The sequence below is a fragment of the Oncorhynchus kisutch genome, linkage group LG10 (assembly GCF_002021735.2).
Source record: "Oncorhynchus kisutch isolate 150728-3 linkage group LG10, Okis_V2, whole genome shotgun sequence".
Classification (NCBI taxonomy): domain Eukaryota; kingdom Metazoa; phylum Chordata; class Actinopteri; order Salmoniformes; family Salmonidae; genus Oncorhynchus; species Oncorhynchus kisutch.
In genome coordinates, this window is record NC_034183.2 from 52,688,663 (window position 1) to 52,716,028 (window position 27,366).

The following is a 27,366-nucleotide window of genomic DNA, read 5'->3' on the forward strand; positions in this document are numbered from 1 at the left end:
TAATTTCACAGGCATATTTTTTATTTGACTCAAAACAGGCCAACACCAGACGCAAGACATCCAATTTCAAAAATTTTAAAAACCCATCAAACACACAAGCCTGCTTTCAAGTCATCTTACATCTACAAAATATTTGGGAATTTATACATGTCAAAAAAAATAAGCAGAAGACATTGATGAGAGGAAACACCTCAGCAGTATTACTCACTGATGACGAGAGGTGTCAGAGACGATGCTATCCCACATCACGCCAACCCCTACAACCGTAGATGCCGTTATATCAGAATGAAAAGTCCCTCTTAGAAGGAGAGCACGGGTGGGCAAAGTCTTAACAGGAGATTCCAGGGTCTGTCGGGTTCCATATCAGTGCTTCATTGATTAACTTAATGATGAGGGTACGTGACCTCACCTGGTTAACAAAGTCCACAGAAATCGCCAATATGGAGGCAGGAAACAAAACCGGCAGACCCTGCTTCCCTCTGTGACAATGTCCAACCCACCTCAGTGGGGTTTTGAGTCCCATACGATGTGGTGTGGGGATGTTGCTTGTGGTGCTGGTGGACGAGGGGAGCACCCCGGTCGTTGTCTCCCCGTCTCCTGACACCTCACATGGGGTAGTTGAGCACCACGTCCTGCTTGGCCAGCTCCAACAACATAGGGTCGTCGAAGAACTTGCTGATGCTCACATCCTCACTCAGACCCTGGCATGGAAACCAGGGAGTCAAGTCAGTCACATGGTCATGATGTGCAGGGTCAATAGGCAACAGTACAAAGGCACACCTTCCCTCAGACATGGTGAAGGGGGCTGGGCAGTTTACGTACCTTGCGCCGGCGGGTCTTGATCATGAACTCTCTGGCCAGGTGAGGGGCAGGCTGGGGCTCCAGAGGCCTGATCACAATGCTCTTGTCCAGGGGGTCACCAGGGACAATCTGGGGGGAGAGGAGAGAGAAGAAACAGGGGTCAGGCGAGGGTTCAAAAGAAAAGGACAATTTCCGTTTGAGAAATTCCACATCTAGTCTACGACGTCACATTATGATACACACTGACAACTAGACATACAGAAGCTGAAACCTGAGCAGAGGCCTCCTACAATAGTCACCAACACGGTCCTTAAAACATTTCACCACTCAAATACGCGATTCATTCTCTACTAGTTAGCCAGCGTCCTCTATGTCACTGAGTCGGGGGGGATTTACTGTCACCTTCAGCCAGCCAAAACTAACACGGCAGCGCCTTGTCACGTCACTCTGTCTCGCGCTCTTCATCGCTGCGACGTTAGCACATCTAGTCCTTAGACGAATGGCGTTTTAAAATGATTATTTAAACCTATCATCTTCACCGACACCTCAATCCCGTTCTCATGTGTAAATGTTACATGTCTGTTGGAGGGAGAGCAAGGGGGGTGAATCTCAGCCACAAATCAGGCAAGGGGCTGTTTCGCCAACTCTGCAATCCCTCACTCCCCCTCCTCCGTGTGGGGCTGCGTTCCAATCCCAAATGGCACCATATTCCCTATTTAGCCCTATGGGCCCTAGTCAATGGTCAATTGGTGCACTAGCCTAAATAGGGAGTAGGGTGCCATCTGGGACAAATCCGAGGACTGTGCTGTAACAAAACCCCAGGCCTGCGGGGGAAAAGATTGAACGGGAAGAAAATCAATGGAGCGTCTGCAGCCCAATGAACAGATGGAGCAGGGCCGTTAAACGACGTCACACCACTGTTTCTCCACACCCTGGGAGGGGGGTGATGATCACGCTACTGAGGAGGAACAGCCTGCGTTTCAGTTTACAGAAGAGGGAAGACTAGAGGAGAGAAGCAGGCTGGGGAAAATGAGGGCGAAGGGAGCAAATTCATTTTGCCCTGACACAGCCAAATAGGAGGAGAGGGAGAGACACACGACACGGGGGGAGAGGGAGAGACAACTGTAGTGTACACAATAGCTGCTGACTCAACACCCTTCTAGTCAGCATCCAAACCAATTTACTTAGAGTGGCTGGCATGAGCGCGAGGTTCGTGACTCTGGCATCATTGTGTCCGAGCGTGTGTGTGTGTATGTTAACACAGCTGGTGGGCATAAAGAAAGAGGGCACATGTCTGTGTGTCCGTCCGTGTGATCCTACCTGCCAGTGGTGGAAGACGGACAGGGAGAAGGCCTGTCCCTGTGTGTGTGTTCTCAGGTCAGTCTCGAAGCCAAACGAGTCGATGGCCGGGATGAAGGCCTTGATTGTGTAGAGGGGAGACCCGGGGATGGGGGCGTCCTGGGTCACATGACCTCTGTGCCACAACACAAAAACACAGCAGATAGAATTGTAACAAAGAAAATAACAAAAAACACCACATCTGAGCAATCAGCACAATATTTCCACGTTCAACTTTCCAGGTGAAGGTTTAAAAACGCCAGTCAAGAAGTTATGGGTGGGGTAATTGGGATGGTACAGAGGAGACATCGTTATTTAGTGGTTTGCGGGGCTCACCTCCGTCTGGCCAGTACTGTGTACACAGCAGACACACAGTCAGCTGGGGCCTGGACCTCGACAAAGTAATAGGGCTCCATCAACCTGGGGGTGGCCTGGGAGGGACAGGAGAGGGACAGTAATTGGCACAGCCATTAGGAGAGACGGCAGGAGGGAGAGCCAGAGAAGATAGAGGACAGGGGAGGAAAGAACAGCGGAGAAAGTCAGAGAGAAGAGAAGTTGAGAGGCGGGCAATGATGGAGGGATGCAAGGAACCAACAAAAAAAAGGAGAAAACCCTTGAAAGAGGGAAGCTATCACACGTCAATACAAAAAGGAGAAAACCCTTGAAAGAGGGAAGCTATCACACGTCAATACAAAAAGGAGAAAGTCTGAAGAAATCAGCACTTCAATCAAGGTAATGAAACTCAGGAGAAAGACTCAAGAGAAAAAGGATAGGAAACAAAAGGGAGTGAGAGTTAATGAAATTTGGAAGGAAGGAGAAGGTGAGGAAGGGAGAGAGAGGGGGATGATCTCACCATGAGGAAGGCAGAGTACACCACTCTCCTGGCTGTGGGGATGACCTGTCCTCCTCCTCTGTGTAGAGGCTCCTGCGCTATGACCGCATCCAGGATCTTAAACTTCACGTTTCTGATCGCTAGGGAGGGGATATATAAACTCAGCAAAAAAAGAAACGTCCTCTCACTGTCTATGTGAAAATATTTGTATGAACTAGAGGTCGACAGATTGATTTTTCAACACCGATACCGATTATTGGAGGACCAAAAAAAGCCGATACAGATTAATCAGCGGATTTTTATATATATATAAATATATTTGTAATAATGACAATTACAACAATACTGAATGAACACTGATTTGAACTTTATATAATACATGAATAAAATGAATTTAGTCTCAAATAAATAATGAAACACGTTCAATCTGGTTTAAATAATGCAAAAACAAAGTGTTGGAGAAGAAAGTAAAAGTGCAATATGTGCCATGTAAAAAAGCTAACGTTTAAGTTCCTTGCTCAGAACATGAGAACATATGAAAGCTGGTGGTTCCTTTTAACATGAGTCTTCAATATTCCAAGGTAAGAAGTTTTAGGTTGTAGTTTTTATAGGACTATTTCTTTCTATAACATTTGTATTTCATATACCTTTAACTATTGGATGTTCTAATAGGTACTTTAGTATTGCCAGCCTAATTTCGGGAGTTGATAGGCTTGAAGTCATAAACAGCGCAATGCTTGAAGCACAGCGAAGGGCTGCTGGCAAATGTCGGAAAGTGCTAATTGAATGAATCCTTACGAGCCTGTTGCTATAATATAATATTAACTAAATATGCAGGTTTAAAAATATATACATGTGTATTGATTTTAAGAAAGGCATTGATGTTTATGGTTAGGTACACATTGGTGCAACGACAGTGCTTTTTTTCACGAATGCGCTTTTTAAATCACCCGTTTGGCAAAGTAGGCTGTAATTCAATGATAAATTAACAAGACAAGCTAGATAAACTAGTAATATCGTCAACCATGTGTAGTTAACTAGTGATTGTTAAAATTGATTGTTTTTTTACAAGATAAGTTTAATGCTAGCTAGCACCTTACCATGGCTCCTTGCTGCACTCGCATAACAGGTAGTCAGCCTGCCACGCAGTCTCCTCGTGGAGTGCAATGTAATCAGCCATAATCGGTGTAAAAATGCCGATTACCAATTACGAAAACTTGAAATCGGCCCTAATTAATCGGCCATTCCGATTAATCCGTCGACCTCTAGTATGAACATAAGACAAACTGAACAAGTTCTACAGACATGTGACTAACAGAAATTGAATAATGTGTCCCTGAACAAGGGGGGGGGGGTTCAAAATCAAAATGAACAGTCAGTATCTGGTGTGGCCACTAGCTGCATTAAGTACTGCAGTGCATCTCCTCCTCATGGACTGCACCAGATTTGCCAGTTTTTGCTGTGAGATGTTACCCTACTCTTCCACCAAAGCACCTGCACGTTCCCGAACATTTCTAGGGGGAATGGCCCTAGCCCTCACCCTCCGATCGAAATGGTCCCAGACGTGCTCAACAGGATTGAGATCCGGGCTCTTCACTGGCCATGGCAGAACACTGACATTCCTGTCTTGCAGGAAATCAGCCATACTGCCCGTTCTGTGCGTGGTGGCATTGTCATGCTGGACATGTCAGGATGAGCCTGCAGGAAGGGTACCACATGAGGGAGGAGGATGTCTTCTCTGTAACGCACAGCTTTGAGATTGCCTGCAATGACAACAAGCTCAGTCCGATGATGCTGTGACACTCCGCCCCAGACCATGATGGACCCTCCACCTCCAAATCGATCCCGCTCCAGAGCACAGCCCTCTGTGTAACGCTCATTCCTTCGACGATAAGCAAATCTGACCATCACCCCTGGTGAGACAAAACCGCGACTCGTCAGTGAAGAGCACTTTTTGCCAGTACTGACTGGTCCAGCGATGGTGGGTTTGCGGCCATAGGCGACGTTGTTGCCGGTGATGTCTGGTGAGGACCTGCCTTACAACAGGCCTACAAGCCCTCTGTCCGGCCTCTCTCAGCCTATTGCAGACTGTCTGAGCACTGATGGAGGGATTGTGCGTTCCTGGTGTAACTCGGGCAGTTGTTGTTGCCATCCTGCAGATGTGATGTTCGGATGTACCGATCCTGTGCAGGTGTTGTTACACGTGGTGTGCCACTGCGAGGACGATCAGCTGTCCGTTCTGTCTCCCTGTAGCGCTGTCTTAGGCGTCTCACAGTACAGACATCGCAATTTATTGTCCTGGCCACATCTGCAGTCCTCATGCCTCCTTGCAGCATGCCTAAGGCACGTTCACACAGATGAGCAGGGACCCTGGGCATCTTTCTTTTGGTGTTTTTCAGAGTCAGTAGAAAGGCCTCTTTAGTGTCCTAAGTCTTCATAACTGTGACCTTAATTGCCTACCGTCTGTAAGCTGTTAGTGTCTTAACGACCGTTCCACAGGTGCATGTTCATTAATTGTTTGTGGTTCATTGAACAAGCATGGTAAACAGTGTTTAAACCCTTTACAAATGAAGATCAGTGATATTATTTGGATTTTTACAAATTATCTTTGAAAAACAGGGTCCTGAAAAAAGTGGTGTTTCTTTTTTTGCTGAGTTTAGCTGTTAGGTGATTGTGAGTGAGTGAAAAAGAGTGGTAAGACACTTACGTTCATCACACAGAGGCCCCTCCCTGGTGCCCCATTGGAAGCCCTGGACGATGCTGTCCTTAACAGAGCCCAGCAGAGCCTTGTCCACCTGCACACAACAACACACCATCAACTATTTGGAGACATATCCCTCATGCAAAGCTGCACATACAAGTGGACACATAATTGCCTTCATTACACCCTACAGTGTGATTCAGTGTCATAATCAAAGATCTCTATGGAGAGATTGAGTGTTCTCATTGATCATAATATTTCCTTGACTTCCAGGTGGCATAACACAACAACAAAAAAAGACAGAGGTGGTTGTGCCCGATGACCGGGCACCGCTGTCCGTGCCCCTCAATGGGTCAATGTCACCACGATCACACCGGTGTCAGAGGGCCAAACACACTGACACATCCATCGATACATTTTCACACGTCTGCTAGAGAGCAGTCATTCTGAATCACTCCAACACGCACTCCATCTGTTTACAGTTTGGCCTAGAGACAGGAAGGCTGACCCCAGAGCCCAAGCCTGCCCAACCCACCTCAGCCCAGGATGACCCCAAGACCACCAGCCCTCCACACAACACCACCACTAGTCCAGCCTTACCCACGCCCACGCCCAACCCCAGAGCCCTGGTCTCACCTCAGAAGGCAGGGTGTCATCTACCAGGATGTTAGGCCCGGTGGTGTCGGGCCCAAAGGCCCAGATAGACCTGGCAGCTAGCAGATCCCAGTCATACTTGGTCTGGAAAAACTCTCCCAGCTTCTTCCTGGAACCAGGGATTAAACAACAGGATGGATTAGTGTGTGTGTGTGTGTGGGGGGGGGGGGGAGAAGGAAGAAGAACAGAGGCCTCAGAGGACAGAGTTTATTTAATCGGATGTCAAGTTAGTGTGTCACTGCCTTGGCACCGTGGCTCACGTGGGCAATGCCAGGCCCAGATGGGTTCACAGATGAGCAGCATACAAGCTGGCGGGACACTGCCCACTTCCAAAACACACACACACACTGGGCTACAGCTGCGGATAGGAGGATAGGCCTCAAGGTATTGTCAAGACAGGTGTCTGTTTGGGTTGAGACACTGACACGTGGACAGGTAGGAGGATACAGCAGGTAAATTATTTTATGAATAGGCGGTGTGCAGTTGTGTGTGTGTCCAGTACCTGTTCCATGTGATCTGCACCACCTCGTTCTCTATGTCCTCAGCCAGGCCCTTTTCCAGAGGCTCGGCAATCATGGTGATCTTATTCCTGTCAATCAAAACGCACAGCCGTCAATCACACGGGCAAACAGCCACAGCACTCAAGTCACCCATCCAGCTGGTCTAGACACGTCACACTAACCTCAACATGAAACAGAATGCGTCCCCATAGGACACCCTATTCCCTATATAGTGCACTACTTCCAACCAGAGTCAAAAGTAGTGCACCACAGAAGGAAACAGGGTGCCATTTGGGATGCACAGTCCACACTAGTCGATTAGTGTACTGTAAGCTAGGTCACTGGTGACCCAATGGGAGATGATGGTGGATGCTTACTTCTTGTTCGGCGTCTCGGCAAAGCACTTGAGAGACGACGTCTCCACTACTGTCTCACAGAAGGTCACCACAGGGTCCGCCACCTGGGAGAAAGAGGAGAGAGAGAGACATTCAGTACTGGAAAACCAATCAAGGAATAACACTAGACATTATGGGTATTTTGTTTAAGACGTTACAATTCCGATACAGGAAGAGTAGTTTGTTGTTCCAGGTGGGTGAAGAGACATGTGAGAGAACTGACCTTGATGTCGATCTCAGAGTACATCTTCCGCAGGTCGTGCATGACACAGTCCAGGTAGAGTTCCCCGGTACCCAGGATAACATGTTCCCCTGACTCCTCCACCTTGGTGGTGAGGGAGGGGTAGCTCTTATTGACCTTCCGCAGTCCGTCCAACATCTTGGGCAGCTCTGACGGGTTGACTGGCTCCACAGCGATCTTGATGACAGACGCCGTGTTGAACTTGAGCGGCCGGAAGATCTGGGCCTCCTCGTTCCCTCTGGGCTCGGTGATGGTGGCTGTCTTGACGATGGGCTGGTCACAGCCCTCAATGAGAACCCAGTTGCCAGCAGGCACACGGTTCACCTCTATCTGGTACCTGTGGTTTAGAACGCGAAGGGGTTTGAGCCTCAACAACTGGGGTAAAAGACAGACAACATCTCATACTGAACACAGAGATCACATATAATGACATCTCACGGGGAGTTTGGATAGGCAAAAAAAAAAAAACATATCCAATTCACATGTTTATAATACACACTTCTACATGTGAAATAGGACAATTATCAGCAACCACCAAATTACTATAATAACACTGAGGACCAGAGACTCGGGAAGAAACACAGAGGGGTTAGACTAATGAACACATACCTGACAACTTGCTATAATGAACACTCATGCTTGGCCCCAAATGGCACCCTATTCCAGAAATAGCACGTTACACGGAACCCTAACTGGCTGCGCGCGTGCGCCATCGGGCATAAATTTATTTTGTCCCCCCCACACCAAATGCGATCACGACACGTAGGTTAAAATATCAAAACAAACTCTGAATCAATTACATTAATTTGGGGACAGGTCGAAAAGGATTAAACATGTATGGCAATTTAGCTAGCTAGCTTGCACATGCTAGCTAATTTATCCTATTTAGCTAGCTTGCTGTTAGCTAATTTGTCCTGGGATATAAACATTGAGTTGTTATTTAACCTGAAATGCACAAGGTCCTCCACTCCGACAATTAATCCACACATAAAACGGTCAACCGAATCGTTTCTTGTCATCTCTCCTCCTTCCAGGCTTTTTCATCTTAGAACTTATATGGTGATGGCATCTAAACTTTCATAGTATTACCACATTGACCGGCAAAACTGTTCGTCTTTCAATCACCCAAGTGAGTATAACCAATGAGGAGATGGCACATGGGTACCTGCTTCTATAAACCAATGAGGAGATGGGAGAGGCACGACTTGCATCGCGATCTGCGTCAGCAATAGTAATGACTTCTATTTTAGCCCATGGCAACGCAGACACTCGTCGGCGCGCGCAAGAAGTGTGGGTGCAATAATTGAATACCACGGATTTCTACCTTTATTTTGCAACGCTCGCGCACGCGACGTGTCCGGTCTGGTCAGCTTGTTACTTTTGACCAGGGCCCATTAAGCTCTGGTCCAAATTAGTACACCATGTACAGAATAGAGTGCCATTTGGAATGCAGGCCAAGTGATGTGTCCGCGAGGTGGCACATTAACAATGACTCTCACTACCTGGCGACGTTGATCCAGAGACGTCCCACCGTGCAGATCTGCGAGTCCTCCTCGTCCTCCAGAGTGTAGTTCTCGCCCAGCACCTTGACTGGCTGGCCCGCCTGGATGGTACCGCTCAGCACCCGGCCGAACGCATGGAACTGCACCCCGTCCTCAGTACTGTACATCTTAGTGGTGTGGCACATCAGAGGACCCTGGATGGGAGGAGAGAAGAGGGGAAAGAGAACGAGCAACAAAGAAGGGATAAAGGGAGAGGAAAGAGGGTAAAAGGAAATAGACAAGGTTAACTAAGCTTATCTAACAGGGCAACCGTTTGTTACATCTCAAGCCTCTCCCTTCATTATTGCTAGAGGATCTCTGAAGGGCATTTGGAATGTTTTTGATCGATCTATTTCTTCACTCCCCGGCAATTCCAATCGCCTGCTTGCTTGCTTAATTGCGATTCCAGTTGCAATGAGGCTATTGATTAACACTGAAAACAGATTCCACCTATTAGAAAACAACTACTATCCGTCTCGCTCGAGCCTCTTCTCACCCACAGCCCCTGTGTTTCTCCCCACTCCGTCACACTCACATCAGGGTCGCATTCTGCCATGGCCTCCCCCAGGTCTGAGTCCAGTCCTCCAGTGTAGCTGTGCTCTATCTTGTTCTTGGCGCCCCCCTGTGGTGAGGGGATGTGCTGCACGCACATGTCCACGAAGCCTGCAGGAGGGAGGGAGGTCATGCTCGGCTTCACATGAGCGTGTTTGTCACATTCAACAGAAACATAACATTGTGTGCAATTATACCACTGATTGCCCCAGGCTGTGGGCAGATACACTGGCTAGCGCGGTAACCACGTACAGCGAGTCATCCTGTACGCAAACGTACTGTAAGAGCCGATAATGAGAACGCGAACAACAGAATTAAGCCTCTCTAAAAGGTAGAAGGTAAACATGGCTCAACTGTAAATGACCTCTGTGAATAAGATTAAACACGAGATACAGTTACTGAGTGGTATATGAGGAGGCAGTGGAGGTTTAGAGGAAACGGTCGGCGGCGGATGGCGTGCGTACCGGTGAACTCTCCAAAGAAGCGCTTACAGACCAGCCTGAGTAGAGGTCTGATGTTGAGCTTCAGCTCCTCTTTGACCAGGTGGATGCCCAGCTCATCTAGCACCCGAGGCAGAGACGTGTCACAGTCACCCACCACCTGGGAGCGAGAAGAGGGAGAGAGAAGAGGGAAAGTGTCATTTCTAGATGTGCTAGCACTACTTAAAATGCTTCTATGGAATGGGGTGGTCACCTGGGTCAAGTCATTGCAGTCCAAACAAGAAAATGTGACGGCATCTCCCACGAAAGGCCGCAAAGACACTATTCAATTCATGGCGCTCCGATTTATTTCATAAGCTGACGTGTTTCGCTCGCCGTCTTTCTCAAAGCTATCTTTCTGTGACAATGACCGATCAGGGTCGCAATGCGTCAGCTTTTAAATAAGAGCACCGGGAACTGAAAAAAACAGCATGTCTTTTATGGGTGATGCAATCACTTTTTCTTTTTTGGACTCATGGGAATAGTGTGTTTTTCAGGGAACAGACATGCCTACACCAAAGTACTCATCTGTGCTTTGTAGCGTATAAGATTTGTCTTCTAGGAGATGATTGCGTTAGAGGGGTCTTACCTGGGATAGGATCTTGTACAGAGGCTCCAGCACAAACTCCACAAAGCTACGCTGGGAGTTACTGGTGGGGGCTTTCTTGGTGAACTTGCGCCTGAGAAGAGAAGGCAAAACAGGATTATCGTAGTGCACTGCAAACCAGACAAAAAGTCTAAATGACCCTAAATGAAAACCACTTACGTTTTGGGGTTGAAGTAAATGTCTCCCCACAGCCTCTTGGCAAACTCTGTGTAGTTGATGTCACCTGCAACACCAGAGAGAAGGGTTAACAACAGTGTAATTTTTAACAGTTATTTGTAGGGTTAAAACGAGAACCTACCAGGTCTAGTCATGTCAGAAATGTGTATATCAAGAGGTGTGGGAGAAAGTGAAAGTGTGGAACTCTGTGTGGAACTAGGGGGGGGGGTCTCACCGTAGGTGTCAGAGTAGATCTTGGCGAAGGAGCCCAGGGTGAAGCAAACGCAGTACTGAGAGCTGGCGAAACACACGTTCCCCAAGAGAGGAGACACCACCAGGTTCTCATCTGTAGAGTAGGTGCTGAGGGAAAGGGGAGAGTGGCCGCAGTCAATGACACACACTGGAACACTGTACCACAACAGGCAAATCTCAATGCTAGTAGTTTTGTTTTCACATTCATGGTTTCACTCTGCAATGGAATCTTCTTTACAAATGCTCTGTGCTCTGCTTGCTAATCGTCGTACTCTCATCTGAAATCAGTCGATATTTCCTTTCCTCCACACCCCTCAGTGTCAGCCCTGTAGCCATGGTTACCAGGCCCTCCCCACGTCAGTACCTGAGCATGGCGTTGACCTCGTCCACTATGTGGCGTAGTTTGTAGTAGGCGTCTGTAGGGGGCAGCTTGAGCTCCACGATGAGGCGGTCCACCTTGTTGATGCAGATGGTGATGGCCAGACGCTCCTGGACTGCGTGCTTGATCAGACGCTCGGTGTTCAACATCACCTAAAGACACACAGGGGAGCAGAGGCCTGGGTTAGGAATGGTACATTTGACTTTTTGGGGCCAGGCCTCAGAGGTGGAAACACAAAAGCCTGCGTCTTGAGGCCAAACAGAAGCAAAGTCTGATAATAGAAGTGCGACGACACAAGATAGAGAGATGCACTGCGGCGAATGGGGATTTAAATAAGAGGACTCACTCCTTCTGCTGCGTCAATGAAAAGCACGATGCCGTCGGAGAGTCGGATGCCTGAGGTCACCTCATCCGAAAAGTTGACGTGGCCTGCAGGGACGACAAAGGGTATGAGGTCCCGCTCTGCCTTTCTAAAGCAGCCGACTAACATCACATGCCGCGAGGCGGGAAATTATATCAATCAACCGCCCTTGATTACTCTTTTAATCTCCCCTACATTTCCTAGGAACACAAGCATTTCGCTACACCCGCAATATCATCTGCTGAAAATGTGTACGTGACCAATAACATTGGATTTGATTTTGATTTGCATACCTGGTGTGTCCATGATGTTGAAGAGGAAGGATTTGCCTCTAGAGTCTGGAAGAACCATTGTGACGGGGGTGCTCTTGATACCAACCCCTCGCTGTGGAGGCACCACATAGGAGTCAACACAATGCACTTACACAGGAGAGGCACAATTCTGCAAGAACTTGTCATAGTTCTGAAAATAATAACAACTTACCTCCTGCTCAGTGAAGAGGATATCTGTGTAACGGAGCTGAAATGCCACGGGAAAATATAGTGAATTAATGGCTCACTTACAGCACACACAGAGTATTTCAGATTACAACTGGTTTGAGGATTTCTCCAAATTAGGATGAAAGGAGAGCAGCAACTTTGGGGCAGTTTAGTCTAGCTGGAGAGTAAACTCACATCCATGTCGTCTCGCTTCCTGATCTCTGGGTGTGTCTGTTCAATCAGGCAGTCCACGAAACACGTCTGCAGACAATAAACAAATCCATTAAAATCACAATAACGGGAACAACCTAGCTACTAACATCCATGATCTAGCCAGGCCTGGCTCTAAAGCGGGTCAATTGCTGAGTGTTTGACCTTGCCGTGATGTAGGTGGCCACACAGGGTGACGTTACGGATTAGCTCGGGACTGTCCATTAGGTCAGCCAGGAACCTGCGCAGAGGAGGAGAGGTGGGGTTAAACATCGACCTTTTGTGAGTATAGACAGACAGACGCAGGTCTAGTTTACGACAGTCAAACTGGTGAACGGTCAATGACTTACTCCATGTCATAAACAGTGGAAGGTAGCTCCTGTTCCATCAGAGTGAACTGCTTGTTCCTTACAGGCTTGATGATGGGTTCTGATGGGGAGAGAGAGAAAATGTGAATCAGTTTATCACTATCGTATCTGAATTAATGCATCCATGTGCTTAAGTGTGTGTGTGTGTGTGTGTGTGTGTGGTGTCTGACCTGTGAGGGGCTGTGCGTCCTCTTCCTGGACTAAAGTTTCCACCTCCGGCCCGTACACTTCCTCTGCTGTAGGATAGTATTTCTTATCCTCGTGCAGAACTACCTCCATTCCTGGGACATCTTCATCAGCATCAGCCGGCTCATCCTCATCATCCTCATCAGCCTTCACAAAGTAGAGAGGAACACAAGCATGTCATGAATTGACCAGACATTATAAAACACACCTACTTCCTTTTTGTTAGACTGCATGGTAATGTGCATTAACGTCTACGCCGTCTGTCGATTTCAGTAAACAAACCTCATCCACATCTCTGTCATCTGCCTCCAGATCATCATCCTCATCAGAGTCTAGTTCTGGCCCAATGTAGTTCCCAAACTCGTCATACAGGTCCGTCTCCATTGTGAAAGGGACTGGGTAGGACACATAATAGGAAAACATAATGGATTCGCATCACACACACCCACCCACATGATTTATCCTTCTGCAAAGAGTACCTGCTACAAACCAATGAACGTTGTCTACTTTAACTCTGCAATTAGTTCGATGTGTTATTGGTTCAGATGTTCATGTAGAACGTTTCAGGTACATACGCACACAACTACACGTTAATGTTAGCTAACGTTAGAAACTACATGCATTGGCGGGTAGTTGAGAAAATAATGAAAAAGAAACCCATCAAACTCACACCTCAAAAACAATGGTTCACTTTAAAAAGGCCTAAAATGTGCAACTTTGTAAAACATATCTAGTAGTTACAATAATCTCTTAGCTAGTTAGCTATATTTTGGTGGGGTCGCTAGCTAGTTAGCCATAGCGGTTATATAGGGAATGAATGACATCCCTAACCAACGTCCAGGCTGCGTTGTGGTGGATGATGTTTCGCTTTTCTACAATAAAGTAGATACCTTGTTCTAGAGAATATATCAGCACAAAAACACTTAAAGTTACCTTTATGTGCAAAACGAGCGGTAGTTTCAAATTTGTATCGCTATTTTCCTAATTATTTTAACTAATCACAATGTTTTTCTCTCCTGTTTTCCAAACCATGCACATGTAGGACCCCTCAATGCAAACGCACGTCGAGCGTAGGTGACGCACAATGTAGACTGTCTTCACTTTGCCTGATTGTATATTATTGTAAAAGTACAAATGCATTAAATATATATATATATATAAAACAATATATATAGTGATATATATAGTGATTTGTTTTAGGAAAATAATATAACATTTACAGTCCACAGATATTTTATTTGCTAATATATTTGGAAGAAAATATTCATGCGCCCGAAGTCTCGAGTCTAGGCCACATTATTTGTGCAGGCGCATATTTTACATGAACAACAAGCGAGATGACCCAGAATCGATATTTGTGTACTGAAAGGCAATATCTGTGTTAGATGGATTTGTAGGTTTATGTTATAAAGGCCCAGTGCTCTCAAATGTATGTTTTCTTATATTTTGGATCCTATTGTACAACAGCTAATGAAACTAACACTGTAAAAAAACAAAATTTATCAGTAAAAAAATATTTTATCAGTAGCTAGGTTTCCAAACAATGACACAGATTTTCATGCAAATCTTTTTTAAATCTGCATAAAACAATATGAGCATTTTCCCACCAGAAATGTTTCCATTAAATCTGTTTAAATCTGAAATGTTTCCATCAAACTGACTTTTTGCAGATAAAAGGCTGTGCCTGATGACATAGTGTACATAAAAATAACTTTTGCTGTTAAATTCACATGTACCGAATGAAAAATACAAGTTAAATGGGTTTCCATCGCATTTTCAACTCTACTGATGGCTTTGTCACAAAAATATTTTAGTTATACAGCAAATGTGTCCACTGTGGTTTTGGTATATGCACTCTAGCCAACAGCTCACAGATACAGTGCAGGTATGCTACCTACATTATGAGATTATTATTATAAAATAGATATTATTTGTATTCGTCAAACGGCATCCCAGCATCGATTATCATGTCACAAGAATAAGACCTTTGATGTTTATTGGAAAGGAGCATCAAGCTCATTACCTTGCACGTTCACCACCCTGTTAAGTTAATCATAACTTATTTAATATTTATTTTATTTAACTTGGCAAGTAAATTAAGAACAAATTAATATTTATAATTACGGCTATACCCCGGCCAACCCTTGGACAACGCTGAGCCTGTATCCGCTACGGAGCCGCAGTCAAACGACCACCACTCATCACTGTCAAACGCTCCCTAAAACACTTCTGTGAGCAGGCCTTTCTAATCGACCTGGCCCGGGTATCCTGGAAGGACATTGACCTCATCCCGTCAGTTGAGGATGCCTGGTCATTCTTTAAAAGTAACTTCCTCACCATTTTAGATAAGCATGCTCCGTTCAAAAAATGCAGAACTAAGAACAGATACAGCCCTTGGTTCACCCCAGACCTGACTGCCCTCGACCAGCACAAAAACATCCTGTGGCGGACTGCAATAGCATCGAATAGTCCCCGTGATATGCAACTGTTCAGGGAAGTCCGGAACCAATACACGCAGTCAGTCAGGAAAGCTAAGGCCAGCTTCTTCAGGCAGAAGTTTGCATCCTGTAGCTCCAACTCCAAAAAGTTCTGGGACACTGTGAAGTCCATGGAGAACAAGAGCACCTCCTCCCAGCTGCCCACTGCACTGAGGCTAGGTAACACGGTCACCACTGATAAATCCATGATTATCGAAAACTTCAATAAGCATTTCTCAACGGCTGGCCATGCCTTCCGCCTGGCTACTTCAACCTCTGCCAACAGCTCCGCCCCCCCCGCAGCTCCTCGCCCAAGCCTCTCCAGGTTCTCCTTTACCCAAATCCAGATAGCAGATGTTCTGAAAGAGCTGCAAAACCTGGACCCGTACAAATCAGCTGGGCTTGACAATCTGGACCCTCTATTTCTGAAACTATCTGCCACCATTGTCGCAACCCCTATTACCAGCCTGTTCAACCTCTCTTTCATCTCGTCTGAGATCCCCAAGGATTGGAAAGCTGCCGCAGTCATCCCCCTCTTCAAAGGGGGAGACACCCTGGACCCAAACTGTTACAGACCTATATCCATCCTGCCCTGCCTATCTAAGGTCTTCGAAAGCCAAGTCAACAAACAGGTCACTGACCATCTCGAATCCCACCGTACCTTCTCCGCTGTGCAATCTGGTTTCCGAGCCGGTCATGGGTGCACCTCAGCCACACTCAAGGTACTAAACGACATCATAACCGCCATCGATAAAAGACAGTACTGTGCAGCCGTCTTCATCGACCTTGCCAAGGCTTTCGACTCTGTCAATCACCATATTCTTATCGGCAGACTCAGTAGCCTCGGTTTTTCGGATGACTGCCTTGCCTGGTTCACCAATTACTTTGCAGACAGAGTTCAGTGTGTCAAATCGGAGGGCATGCTGTCCGGTCCTCTGGCAGTCTCTATGGGGGTGCCACAGGGTTCAATTCTCGGGCCGACTCTTTTCTCTGTGTATATCAATGATGTTGCTCTTGCTGCGGGCGATTCCCTGATCCACCTCTACGCAGACGACACCATTCTATATACTTTCGGCCCGTCTTTGGACACTGTGCTATCTAACCTCCAAACAAGCTTCAATGCCATACAACACTCCTTCCGTGGCCTCCAACTGCTCTTAAACGCTAGTAAAACCAAATGCATGCTTTTCAACCGGTCGCTGCCTGCACCCGCATGCCCGACTAGCATCACCACCCTGGATGGTTACGACCTAGAATATGTGGACGTCTATAAGTACCTAGGTGTCTGGCTAGACTGCAAACTCTCCTTCCAGACTCATATCAAACATCTCCAATCGAAAATCAAATCAAGAGTCGGCTTTCTATTCCGCAACAAAGCCTCCTTCACTCAAGCCGCCAAGCTTACCCTAGTAAAACTGACTATCCTACCGATCCTCGACTTCGGCGATGTCATCTACAAAATGGCTTCCAACACTCTACTCAGCAAACTGGATGCAGTCTATCACAGTGCCATCCGTTTTGTCACTAAAGCACCTTATACCACCCACCACTGCGACTTGTATGCTCTAGTCGGCTGGCCCTCGCTACATATTCGTCGCCAGACCCACTGGCTCCAGGTCATCTACAAGTCTATGCTAGGTAAAGCTCCGCCTTATCTCAGCTCACTGGTCACGATGGCAACACCCATCCGTAGCACGCGCTCCAGCAGGTGTATCTCACTGATCATCCCTAAAGCCAACACCTCATTTGGCCGCCTTTCGTTCCAGTACTCTGCTGCCTGTGACTGGAACGAATTGCAAAAATCGCTGAAGTTGGAGACTTTTATCTCCCTCACCAACTTCAAACATCAGCTATCTGAGCAGCTAACCGATCGCTGCAGCTGTACATAGTCTATTGGTAAATAGCCCACCCTTTTCACCTACCTCATCCCCATACTGTTTTTATTTATTTACTTTTCTGCTCTTCTGCACACCAATATCTCTACCTGTACATGACCATCTGATCTTTTATCACTCCAGTGTTAATCTGCAAAATTGTAATTATTTGCCTACCTCCTCATGCCTTTTGCACACATTGTATATAGACCCCCCCTTTGTTTTCTACTGTGTTATTGACTTGTTAATTGTTTACTCCATGTGTAACTCTTTGTTGTATGCTCACACTGCTATGCTTTATCTTGGCCAGGTCGCAGTTGCAAATGAGAACTTGTTCTCAACTAGCCTACCTGGTTAAATAAAGGTGAAAATAAAAAATAAAAAAAAATAAAAATTGTGCGCCGCCCTATGGGACTTAAGCGATTCAGGCTGAAATCGAACCAGGGTCTGTAGTGATACCTCTAGCACTGAGATGCAGTGCCATAGACTGCTGCGGCACTCGGGAGCCCAATCTGTAGCCTAATAAACTGCAAGCTTTCCTGAGTTGTATTGGGAGGACCACACAAAATGTAATCGCGTGACTCCAAGTTTACTTCAATTTGATGCTTATTATGTCCATATTTGCACATAAAGGCATTCCACCGCCATTTCCCGCATAATTCATTTTGCTGACACAGAAAGATCCCACCATCTGTCAGCATTTATACAATTTTACCGGAATTTCATGTTCCCATTAGCCTGGTCGTGACGTTTTTCATACGTCAGGTAATTAATCCACATGCAATGGTTGCATGGAAACGTGGATACAGTTAGGCTACTTCCTAATAGTTGCTGTTTGAAAATGCAATCTACACAGGACCATCTAATCAGGGTTTGGCATGGGTGGCTTTGTTATTGGTGTATTAATTTATTTAAACTGGTGACATCACAAGGCAGTAAATAAATTAATAGACCAATAACAAAGCCACCCATGCCAAACCCTGATTAGATGGTCCTGTGTAGATTGCATTTTCAACCAGCAACTATTAGGAAGTAGCCTAACTGTAAAGAGCATTCCAAACTTGTCTGCCAATAACAGCTAGTTTTCAGTTCTCCCCACCCCACTCAGACCACTCCCAGACAATAAAGTACTGCTATAAAGCTATTTTTGTTAAATCTTGACAATTTCAATGGAAAAATAATTACAGTAAGGGACTTAAATGATTTGATGTTGATATAAAAACGTCTGCATTGGGCCTTTAAGGTGGAGATAAGTCATTTATTTGCCAAATGCAGATGTATTGCAACCATCATCACACAATATAAGTTGTTCAACTAGCTTTCTCTAATAGACGGCTGTTGGTAGACAGTTTAAGTGCTTACAGTCATTATGTGACTCAATAAAAGTGACTGTTCTTGTTCTCAAATTCTGTATAATGCCATACATATTTTTTAGATAGGCTAGGTCTGCTTATAATACAAAATGGATAAATCCAGCAGTGTTGGCACAATTATAATTATTTCAGTGCTTGTTGTGGAAATTGATAATTGTTCATTGATCATTGCATAGTTCTGGGGTGTCCGATGACTGGAACGAGGGACAAATCTGCCTTTATTTAACCAGGTAGGCAAGTTGAGAACAAGTTCTCATTTACAATTGCGACCTGGCCAAGAAAGCAAAGCAGTTCGACACATACAACAACACAGAGTTACACATGGAGTAAAACAAACATACAGTCAATAATACAGTAGAAAAATAAGTATATATACAATGTGAGCAAATGAGGTGAGATAAGGGAGGTAAAGGCAAAAAAAGGCCATGGTGGGGAAGTAAATACAATATAGCAAGTAAAACACTGGAATGGTAGATTGCAGTGAAAGAATGTGCAAAGTAGAAATAATGGGGTGCAAAGGAGCAAAATAAATAAATACAGTAGGGGAAGAGGTAGTTGTTTGGGCTAAATTATAGATGGGCTATGTACAGGTGCAGTAATCTGTGAGCTGCTCTGACAGCTGGTGCTTAAAGCTAGTGAGGGAGATAAGTGTTTCCAGTTTCAGAGATTTTTGTAGTTCGTTCCAGTCATTGGCAGCAGAGAACTGGAAGGAGAGGCGGCCAAAGGAGGAATTGGTTTTGGGGGTGACCAGAGAGATATACCTGCTGGAGCGGGTGCTACAGGTGGGTGCTGCTATGGTGACCAGCGAGCTGAGATAAGGTCGGACTTTACCTAGCAGGGTCTTGTAGATGACCTGGAGCCAGTGGGTTTGGCGACGAGTATGAGGCGAGGGCCAGCCAACGAAAGCATACAGGTTGCAGTGGTGGCTAGTATATGGGGCTTTGGTGAAAAAACAGATGGCACTGTGATAGACTGCATCCAATTTATTGAGTAGGGTAATGTAGGCTATTTTGTAAATGACATCGCCGAAGTCGAGGATCGGTAGGATGGTCAAGTTTTACGAGGGTATGTTTGGCAGCATGAGTGAAGGATGCTTTGTTGCGAAATAGGAAGCCAATTCTAGATTTAACTTTGGATTGGAGATGTTTGATGTGAGTCTGGAAGGAGAGTTTACAGTCTAACCAGACACCTAGGTATTTGTAGTTGTCCACATATTCTAAATCAGTATGTGACTATTATGAGTATTCTAAGTCACCATCTAAATGGTGTTCAAGCCTATTGTGCTGCTGCCTTAGTCAAGGAACAGTTTCCAGTGGAATGTATGTGTAGAGAGAAATATAGTGGGGTGCAATTAGTGTGCTAGGATAGGACATAATTAATGCACAGACTCAGAAGTTTAGTTCATGGCTTTATATTCCTGCTGGTGGTGGAACATGTAGGTACAAGTACGTGTTACATATTAAAAACAGACATGCACAAATAATACATACATGTTTTAGTAACGACAATATTTAGTTATATAGCTATGTCATATGGTACAGTACAATTTCTGTTCCATTTCAACTTATTTTCCAAAACTTTAAAACTGGTCTCCACTTGCAATCTGTAGGTCTGCCAGTAGATGGCAATGTTATCACATTACATTTCCCCTGATCAGCCATCAATTCCCTATTTTACAAAGAGCACTGTTAACAGGTAAACAACACAATTTATTATTGATAATATAAGATAATAATTACACTGGAATAGCCACCCATTCATTTAGCATCGACAATGCCATTGGGTGGACTGGAGAGGGCTATAGTCAGAGAACGGGCCACTAACTAACCGGATCTACTGCCCTACTGACCCAGTTTGACTGTTAGTTTTTTCAATTGCTAAGATGCATTGGTCAAAACTGAAGTCACATTGTCAAAACTCTTCACAGAGTCAGTGAAACAGAAGTGTATGTGGACCAAACTGTGAATCATTTTTCATCGCTTTCACACAAAATGCATCCATTCGTACTCCACCACCTGCAAAACTATATATGTTTTCAAATGCTAACACACTGTTTCCAAAACTGTTAAAAACACATTCAAAACAGAATGATGGCAAATGTCGTGCATTTCTGCAGTAACCAGATTGAAACATAGAATATCTCAGCAGAATATTTAATAATTCCAAACACAGCTGACTGCAATTTCAGCTGAAAGCCTACCCAAGTGTCCTGTTTTTAGGCTTGTTACTAAACAGACAAAAGAGGACGGCTTCAGAATGATTTAGTTTGGGAACATGGATCAAGGAAGACAGGTTGGTGGGGAAAGAAGAGTGTCAGAGAGAGGGAGACTGCATGGAGGACAAAGGAGAGCAAGACCAAGAGCGGTGGTCTCTGATGAGATAAGGGCCACAATTATTGACCCTGTTGTAAACCATGGTCTCTCTTTGAGAGAAGCCGGTTTAAGGGTGCAACCAAATCTGCAGCATTCAACAGTTGCATCAATAGTACATATTTTCTGGCAAAACAGGTGAGATGTGCATCCTTCAATAATAATTTAACTATATATTACAGTACAATACAGTATGTTCACATTTTTACATGTACTGACATTATTTAAAGGATTGATTTGTTTTGTGTTTTTCAGTAGGATCCAATGGTTGCCTCCCACAGCATAGGCAGAATATTATCAGATGTGCAGGAAATTGCCATTGTTGACATGGTGACTGGCAACAATGCAATAAAACTGTGGGAAATTCGGGACAGAGTGCTGGCAGACAATATTACTGTTGGGAATGTGAATACGGTCAGCACAACGACAATGGCCAGAGTCCTAGAGAGACATAAAATACGGAGGAAGCAGTTGTACCCTTTGAGAGAAACTGTGAAAGAACTCTGGTATCAATATATCCAGGTAAGATGTCTGTTCAATAACCAAACAGGGTACATACACACCTATGCATAATATAAAGTACTGTAAAACTGTGGATTTACTGTGTTTGAGATTAATGGAGATGGAAGCCAGGCAAACCGCACGTACATTCATCTTTGTGGATGAAGCTCGATTCAAATCTGACAAAAACACGCCGCAGGGGAAGAAATGTGATTGGACAGACCGCAACCGTGGAAGTCCCAGGCCAGAGAGGAGCTAACATCAATGTGTGCAGCACTGTCCAATGATGGTTTGCTGTTACATAAACCACTCATTGGCCCCTACAATACAGAGAGGCTCATTTATTTTCTGGATGAATCTGCATAATCGACTCGTGCCAGTGGAGGAGAGAGGGGCCAGAAACTCCCCTACCATCGTTGTGTGGGTTAATGTGACATTCCACCACTCTGCTGCAGTCACAGACTGGTTTGCTGCACATCCCAGGATGCCAGTACTATTCCTATCTCCACACTCCCCCTTCCTTAACCCCATAGAGGAGTTTTCCTCTGCGTGGAGGTGGAAGGTTTATGACCACCATCCACATGACCAGATGTCCTTGCTGGACACCATGAATGCAGGGTGTGGAGACACTTCTCCTGAAGACTGGCAGGGTTGGATTAGACATTCCAGAATATACTTCCCAAGATGCTTCGCCAGAGAAGACGTAAGATGTGATGTTGAGAACTTGTGGCTAAATGCAGGAGAGAGGGAGAACTAGAACCGTCACAGTACTGTATAGTTAGTGATTATACTATACATGTTTTTGAAATTATTGCAGCCTTGGAATTTCAGGAACTTGTTTTTTGTTTCATCTTTATTCTTCACAAGTAAATGACTATATGCAAAGACATAGAAAAAAATAAAGGCTATTGATGCAAATTGCTGCATTTCTGATTCATTCTTGTTACATATACTTTAGTACAGTCAATAAAGTCACGGTGTTATTCTATAATGAAATAATGATTTATGTGGAAAATCATTCAAAGAGAAGTACATTTATGTAATGCTCCCTGTTAGTGTGTTTTTAGGTCAGTGTGTTTTGAGTGAGAACTGCTGCCAGAGTTATGGTCGAACGAGCATATTTTGAGACGTGTATGAAGTGGTTTGAGGTGAGATGAACTGTTTGGCCACGATGCATGTTGGTAATGCAGACTGTGTGAAGAGTTTTGAAAAAGTGGCTTCAGTATTGACCGACGCCTGTTAGCAATTGAGGAAAACTGTAATAAACCAATAGAGCTTAGAGTCAACAAAGGAATATAGGTAATACATCAGTCCTAAATGTATCACTGCAGAACCCCCTATATTCAGTCAATGATGTTTGTTCCTCTTCCCTCTCAATCCAGCATAAGAGGATCAATCCCTCTAAAAGATTGACTGACAATACTGCCCTGACTGGTAGGATATCAACTAAGGCATAGGTCCCTGTAATAACTAACAGAGTTGATGCCTTTCCTGGGTTGGTGTTTCTGATTGACTTCAAGCCTAGAGTGAGAAGAGGTGGACTGAAAGACTACAGTATCTCTAGCTCTGTGGCTGAGTCCGAGTAAGACAGATGGACTGAGCGGAAGTGTGACACTGTCGCAGGCAATATATCAAAACGCCTGTTCAATTGGCATGCTCTATTCTTGAGCGTAGAGTGGATTTTCATTGTGTGTCAGTATGTGGTTTTGTGGGGATTTGATCTGGGAATGTGATTTGCTGTGTGTGTGAGTATTTGTGTATGTGTGTGAGCAGCCCCCCCCCCCCACCCCACCCCCTAGCTTCATCATTTCTCCTCTGCGTGCCTTCTGAGTCGCTCCACCACATCATCCCCACTGGCCCAGGGCACAGTAACAGCCTTGAACTCCCCTGGCCTGGCCTCGTGGATCTCAGTGATCAGCCGGTGCATGGGGTAGTCCCGTCGGGCAAACGCCGTGTCCCGGGGCCCCAGGATCAGAGACGGGCAGAAGTCGTTGGCCCCATCGCCCACATAGAATACCCTCTGGAACGGCCGCCCACGCTCCTGTGTACGCCGCATCACATAGTCCCTCAAGATCACCTGCTTGCACATGTTCTCCGGGCAGCGCAGGCAGCTGTGGGAGTGGAAGGGGCGTAGCACCAGCCGGCCATCCTTGTCGAAGGTGGCAGGGTTGGTGAAGATCTTGACGAAGAGCTGGCGGGCCCCAACGCGGCGGAGCCAGGACTCAATGAAGAAAGTGTTGGCATCAGACACCAGAACCACCTCAAAGTCCTGCGGGGGGCGGTGGCGGAGGAACTGGAACAAGGCCAGCATGCCGGGAGAGGCGGGGATCTTCTCGATGACGGAGCGGATGGCACTCTCGGTCACGCCCTTCTCTGCCATGTAGGCCAGCACGCGCTGCATGTACTCGTTGTAGTGGCCCGGTCGGTAGGTGTCCTTCAGCCAGGCGGGGAGGTTCTGCCCTGGGGCCGCCTGCACCACCACATCATCACTGCTCTCATTTACAATGGTCTCGTCAAAGTCGAAGAAGATGAGGAAGCGCCTGTCAGAGGGGGGTGTTGCTGAGTTGGCGGCCATGTTATTTGCGGAGCGTCTGGAACGTGGGGGTTGAACGTCCTCGCCTGGGGGAGATCCAAAGCAGTTCATGATTGGCTTTGACACAACCTCTTACTGAGATGAGTGGCACCAAAATCCCTCTCTTTTGCACCTTTCAGTCTCTCGTTCACGACGAGGCAGGTTGGAAAACACACAGGGTAGGGGTTCTGGGAAGAATTTAGTGTATAATAGGCCAGGGAGGAGGAGAGGATGGAAGCAGAGTAAAAAAGTACAGATTGAAGAAGAAAAGACAAACAAAAGACAAACATTTAGAGAATTTTTTTCAATGGACCTGAATTAGAAAGATTATAGGTGGAATGAGAAAGAATAATTGTGCCAATATCAGCATGGGTTGCATTTCTGCTTGGTAGCCACCCAACATGTGTACTAAAACATCAAACATATTTCTACCCCTGAAATCACATTAAGTCCGAGTAAGTCCGCAAGTCCGAGTACTGCCATCCAATAATTGTTTTAATATACTAAATGCTGTTACATTGTAAGGATATCTAGATAATTTAGCTCTCTAACATTTGCTGTTGTAGCTAGTATGTTAAATTATGCAACAAAGAGAGATTTTCATCCGAGTCACGTTCTGTCCTGGACTAGAGTACTACAACACAGATGTTTTACCATTTGAAACGCCATAATCTAAAATCACATTATCACATAAGTGATTAGCGGCGATGTTCTGTACCTGTGCAGCTGCGGAACATTGCATTGGGAAATGTAATAAGAGCAAGTAACACACATGATGAGTCAACAGTATACAAAATAAACTGATATCTTAAATCAAGACATTTTAAACAACGTCAGCCTACAAGTCATACGATGCTGATCTGTTTGAAGCTGCAAGGAGTCAGTTAAAGTGAAAAGAACGGAACCTACTGTACTGACCTTCAATGTTCCTTGCTGTCAACAGATGGTTCCCAGAACACTATCAACCAATGCATTGGATCTGTAAAATGAGGAGGATAATTCAGGTACAGGAAACGCCTGTAAATAACCCCCAAGAGACAGACACCGTTCAATGTTGTAATTATCTACAACGCCAGAAAATGCAGCGCGCTCTGCAGCACTTACTGTAGGCTAATAATGTAACCATCATCATACAATATTAGGCTACATACAATGTATGCAACGAATATAGATAGTACAGTACCGCATTATATTATGCCATTTCACAGGAATATCAATTACTTATGCTATAACAATTTGTTCCAAAAACGGAGTAGACTGATGAACATCTAATAGATAAATTAGCCTTCATGCAAATGTTTCCTAATCCACGAGTGAACGCGCTGTATTTACGCACTAGAAAACGTCCTGAAGGTTAGTTGACTAAATAATTCATTTTATTTGCAGAGCGAACGAACCATAGCAAAAATGTACCAGTAAGAATGTATGTCCACAAACAGTATACCCGACGGCACTCTTGTCCCTCGCGGTATCTCTAAAGTCGCCTATGTTCTTGAATTGGTCACCGACATGCTGTACTTTGTCCAGTCTTGAACTTGACCATTACTTGGTTATGTACGAGTTTGATTGTCGGGGAATAGAGTGCTTTCAGCTCGTTTTATTGGCTGTCAAAACCACTGAGCTTGCTACGGTTATGACGTCATAGGCGACGCAACACCGGCCCATTTTGTCGCCCACCTCCAAGATCCTGTGTAAATTAACCCATAGAAGCAGTAGACAGGTTGGTTGATTCTGGTTTGAATATCACTCAGCACAGCCTCCAGGGAGAACATGGAGAGATTCCGTTTGTTGTGCTCTCTCAATGTATGCATAACAAAACTGCTTAGGTGGTATGTACACATGATAAGCCTGTTATGTGAGATCATTTACAGCCTTTTTGCTGTGTGCGCAAACCACACATCCCTAATTGACCAAAGGGTGACACCAAGAACACGATGTTCAAATGTATGGTAAATTAAACTGAATGGTTTAGAAAAAGGTGAAAGCAAGACATTTGCACCTCTGAATGCTCAGCCACTTCGACCCAGCAGGCTACCCTCCCCCCAACCCCTCCCTCAGACACACAGCCTCCCTGCTTCTCCTCCACGGGCAAATAATGCCTAGCAGTTGGGAGGTGTCTACTTCTGAAGGCAGATGGGAGTCCAGACTTATCTGGCGCTGTGTTATCACCTGGCGTTCTCCCACTCACCGTGCAAGAGAATGAACCTGACCACCCACTCACATATTCACATACAGCATCAGTGCTGTGGTGAGTCAGTCACTCACACTTTCCACTGCTGTCAGTTGTCCAATGGTTATTTTGCATACAACTTTCTGAGAATGTTGCTTTGTATATGTAAAAAAAAGAAATATGCCATGCTAGCTCCAACCTGGTGGTGCAGTGGACTAATTCCATGGATAGAGAACATTAGATTATAACTTTGAATCTCACAGATGCCGTGTCATAATATTTAGAAAAAAAATAAAAGTGTTTGCATGATTAAAGCCTAAGGAAATTCATTTCCATGTGTCCTATCTGTGCTTGGAGTTTTAAAAAACGACAAGTTTACCCCAAACAAGTTAGTAGTGTTAAACGTCTTATTGAACATTTTAAGACGGTGACTAAACCAGCCGCGTTGCGTGCAAAATAAATGTACATATACATGTTATTCATGTTATTCAATCATTTCATCCCAACTGCTCACGTGCGTCCTGTGTAGCCAGGCGCTAAAATAGAACGTGGCTCTATTTTAGACATAACGCGCCACTTCACCCACGTGGGTGATTGAAAGAGGAACGAGGTCCACATTCCAGTCCGGTTGGAAGTAACACAACTTAAAGTTGGTTGCCAAACACCATTTAAAATCCAGAGAAGGAAAAGAAAGCTTCAATGAGAGAAATCTTACTCAAATCTTAACTAGGTTTCCCATCGTATGGGTGGATTGATTAAATTGTCAGAGTAGAAAACCCATTTGTTTTTGTAGGACTCAAAATGGGCCAAAAAAAGACCATAAGCAATTCATCTCCCATGACAAATGAGCTAGCAACAGCAAGCTATCTAAATGTCCATGAATGTTTCATTTGTGTTTTGACCTGTCAAATATATTGGTATTTTAATTTTAACCTGCATATCATGAACGCATCTGGTGGGGATAGTTCAAATCAACATCCGTTCTCAGAACATTTAAA

The 27,366-nt window shown here is 45.2% G+C and overlaps 2 protein-coding genes across 4 annotated transcripts; both read right to left on the reverse strand.

Moving 5' to 3' along the window:
- LOC109898393 (116 kDa U5 small nuclear ribonucleoprotein component) lies at nt 1–25,766 on the reverse strand. Of its 2 annotated transcripts, XM_031833975.1 has the most exons (27): nt 25,612–25,766; nt 25,117–25,177; nt 13,315–13,427; nt 13,017–13,179; nt 12,829–12,907; nt 12,644–12,719; nt 12,464–12,529; nt 12,273–12,308; nt 12,083–12,173; nt 11,775–11,857; nt 11,414–11,580; nt 11,033–11,157; nt 10,801–10,864; nt 10,624–10,714; nt 10,020–10,155; nt 9,539–9,666; nt 8,965–9,158; nt 7,445–7,799; nt 7,204–7,286; nt 6,829–6,915; nt 6,309–6,435; nt 5,679–5,766; nt 2,993–3,111; nt 2,476–2,570; nt 2,122–2,275; nt 823–930; nt 4–701 (listed from the first exon to the last, which is right to left on the reverse strand). In XM_031833975.1, exons 3-27 carry the CDS (start codon nt 13,414–13,416, stop codon nt 606–608), a joined length of 2,913 nt encoding a protein of 970 aa, XP_031689835.1. In that variant the 5' UTR covers nt 13,417–13,427; nt 25,117–25,177; nt 25,612–25,766; the 3' UTR covers nt 4–605. The 2 variants fall into 2 exon arrangements, with proteins under 2 accessions (XP_020348943.1, XP_031689835.1); XM_020493354.2 differs by lacking the exons at nt 25,117–25,177; nt 25,612–25,766 and adding an exon at nt 13,966–14,100 and having other exon boundaries at nt 1–701.
- On the reverse strand, nt 20,152–25,776 carry LOC109898394 (probable phosphatase phospho1). 2 transcript variants are annotated; one of them, XM_020493357.2, is made up of 3 exons: nt 25,612–25,776; nt 25,117–25,177; nt 20,152–24,245 (listed from the first exon to the last, which is right to left on the reverse strand). In XM_020493357.2, exon 3 carries the CDS (start codon nt 24,199–24,201, stop codon nt 23,431–23,433), a length of 771 nt encoding a protein of 256 aa, XP_020348946.1. In that variant the 5' UTR covers nt 24,202–24,245; nt 25,117–25,177; nt 25,612–25,776; the 3' UTR covers nt 20,152–23,430. The 2 variants fall into 2 exon arrangements, with proteins under 2 accessions (XP_020348946.1, XP_020348944.1); XM_020493355.2 differs by having other exon boundaries at nt 20,152–24,386; nt 25,612–25,766.
- Between the last annotated feature and the right edge of the window lie 1,590 nt (nt 25,777–27,366).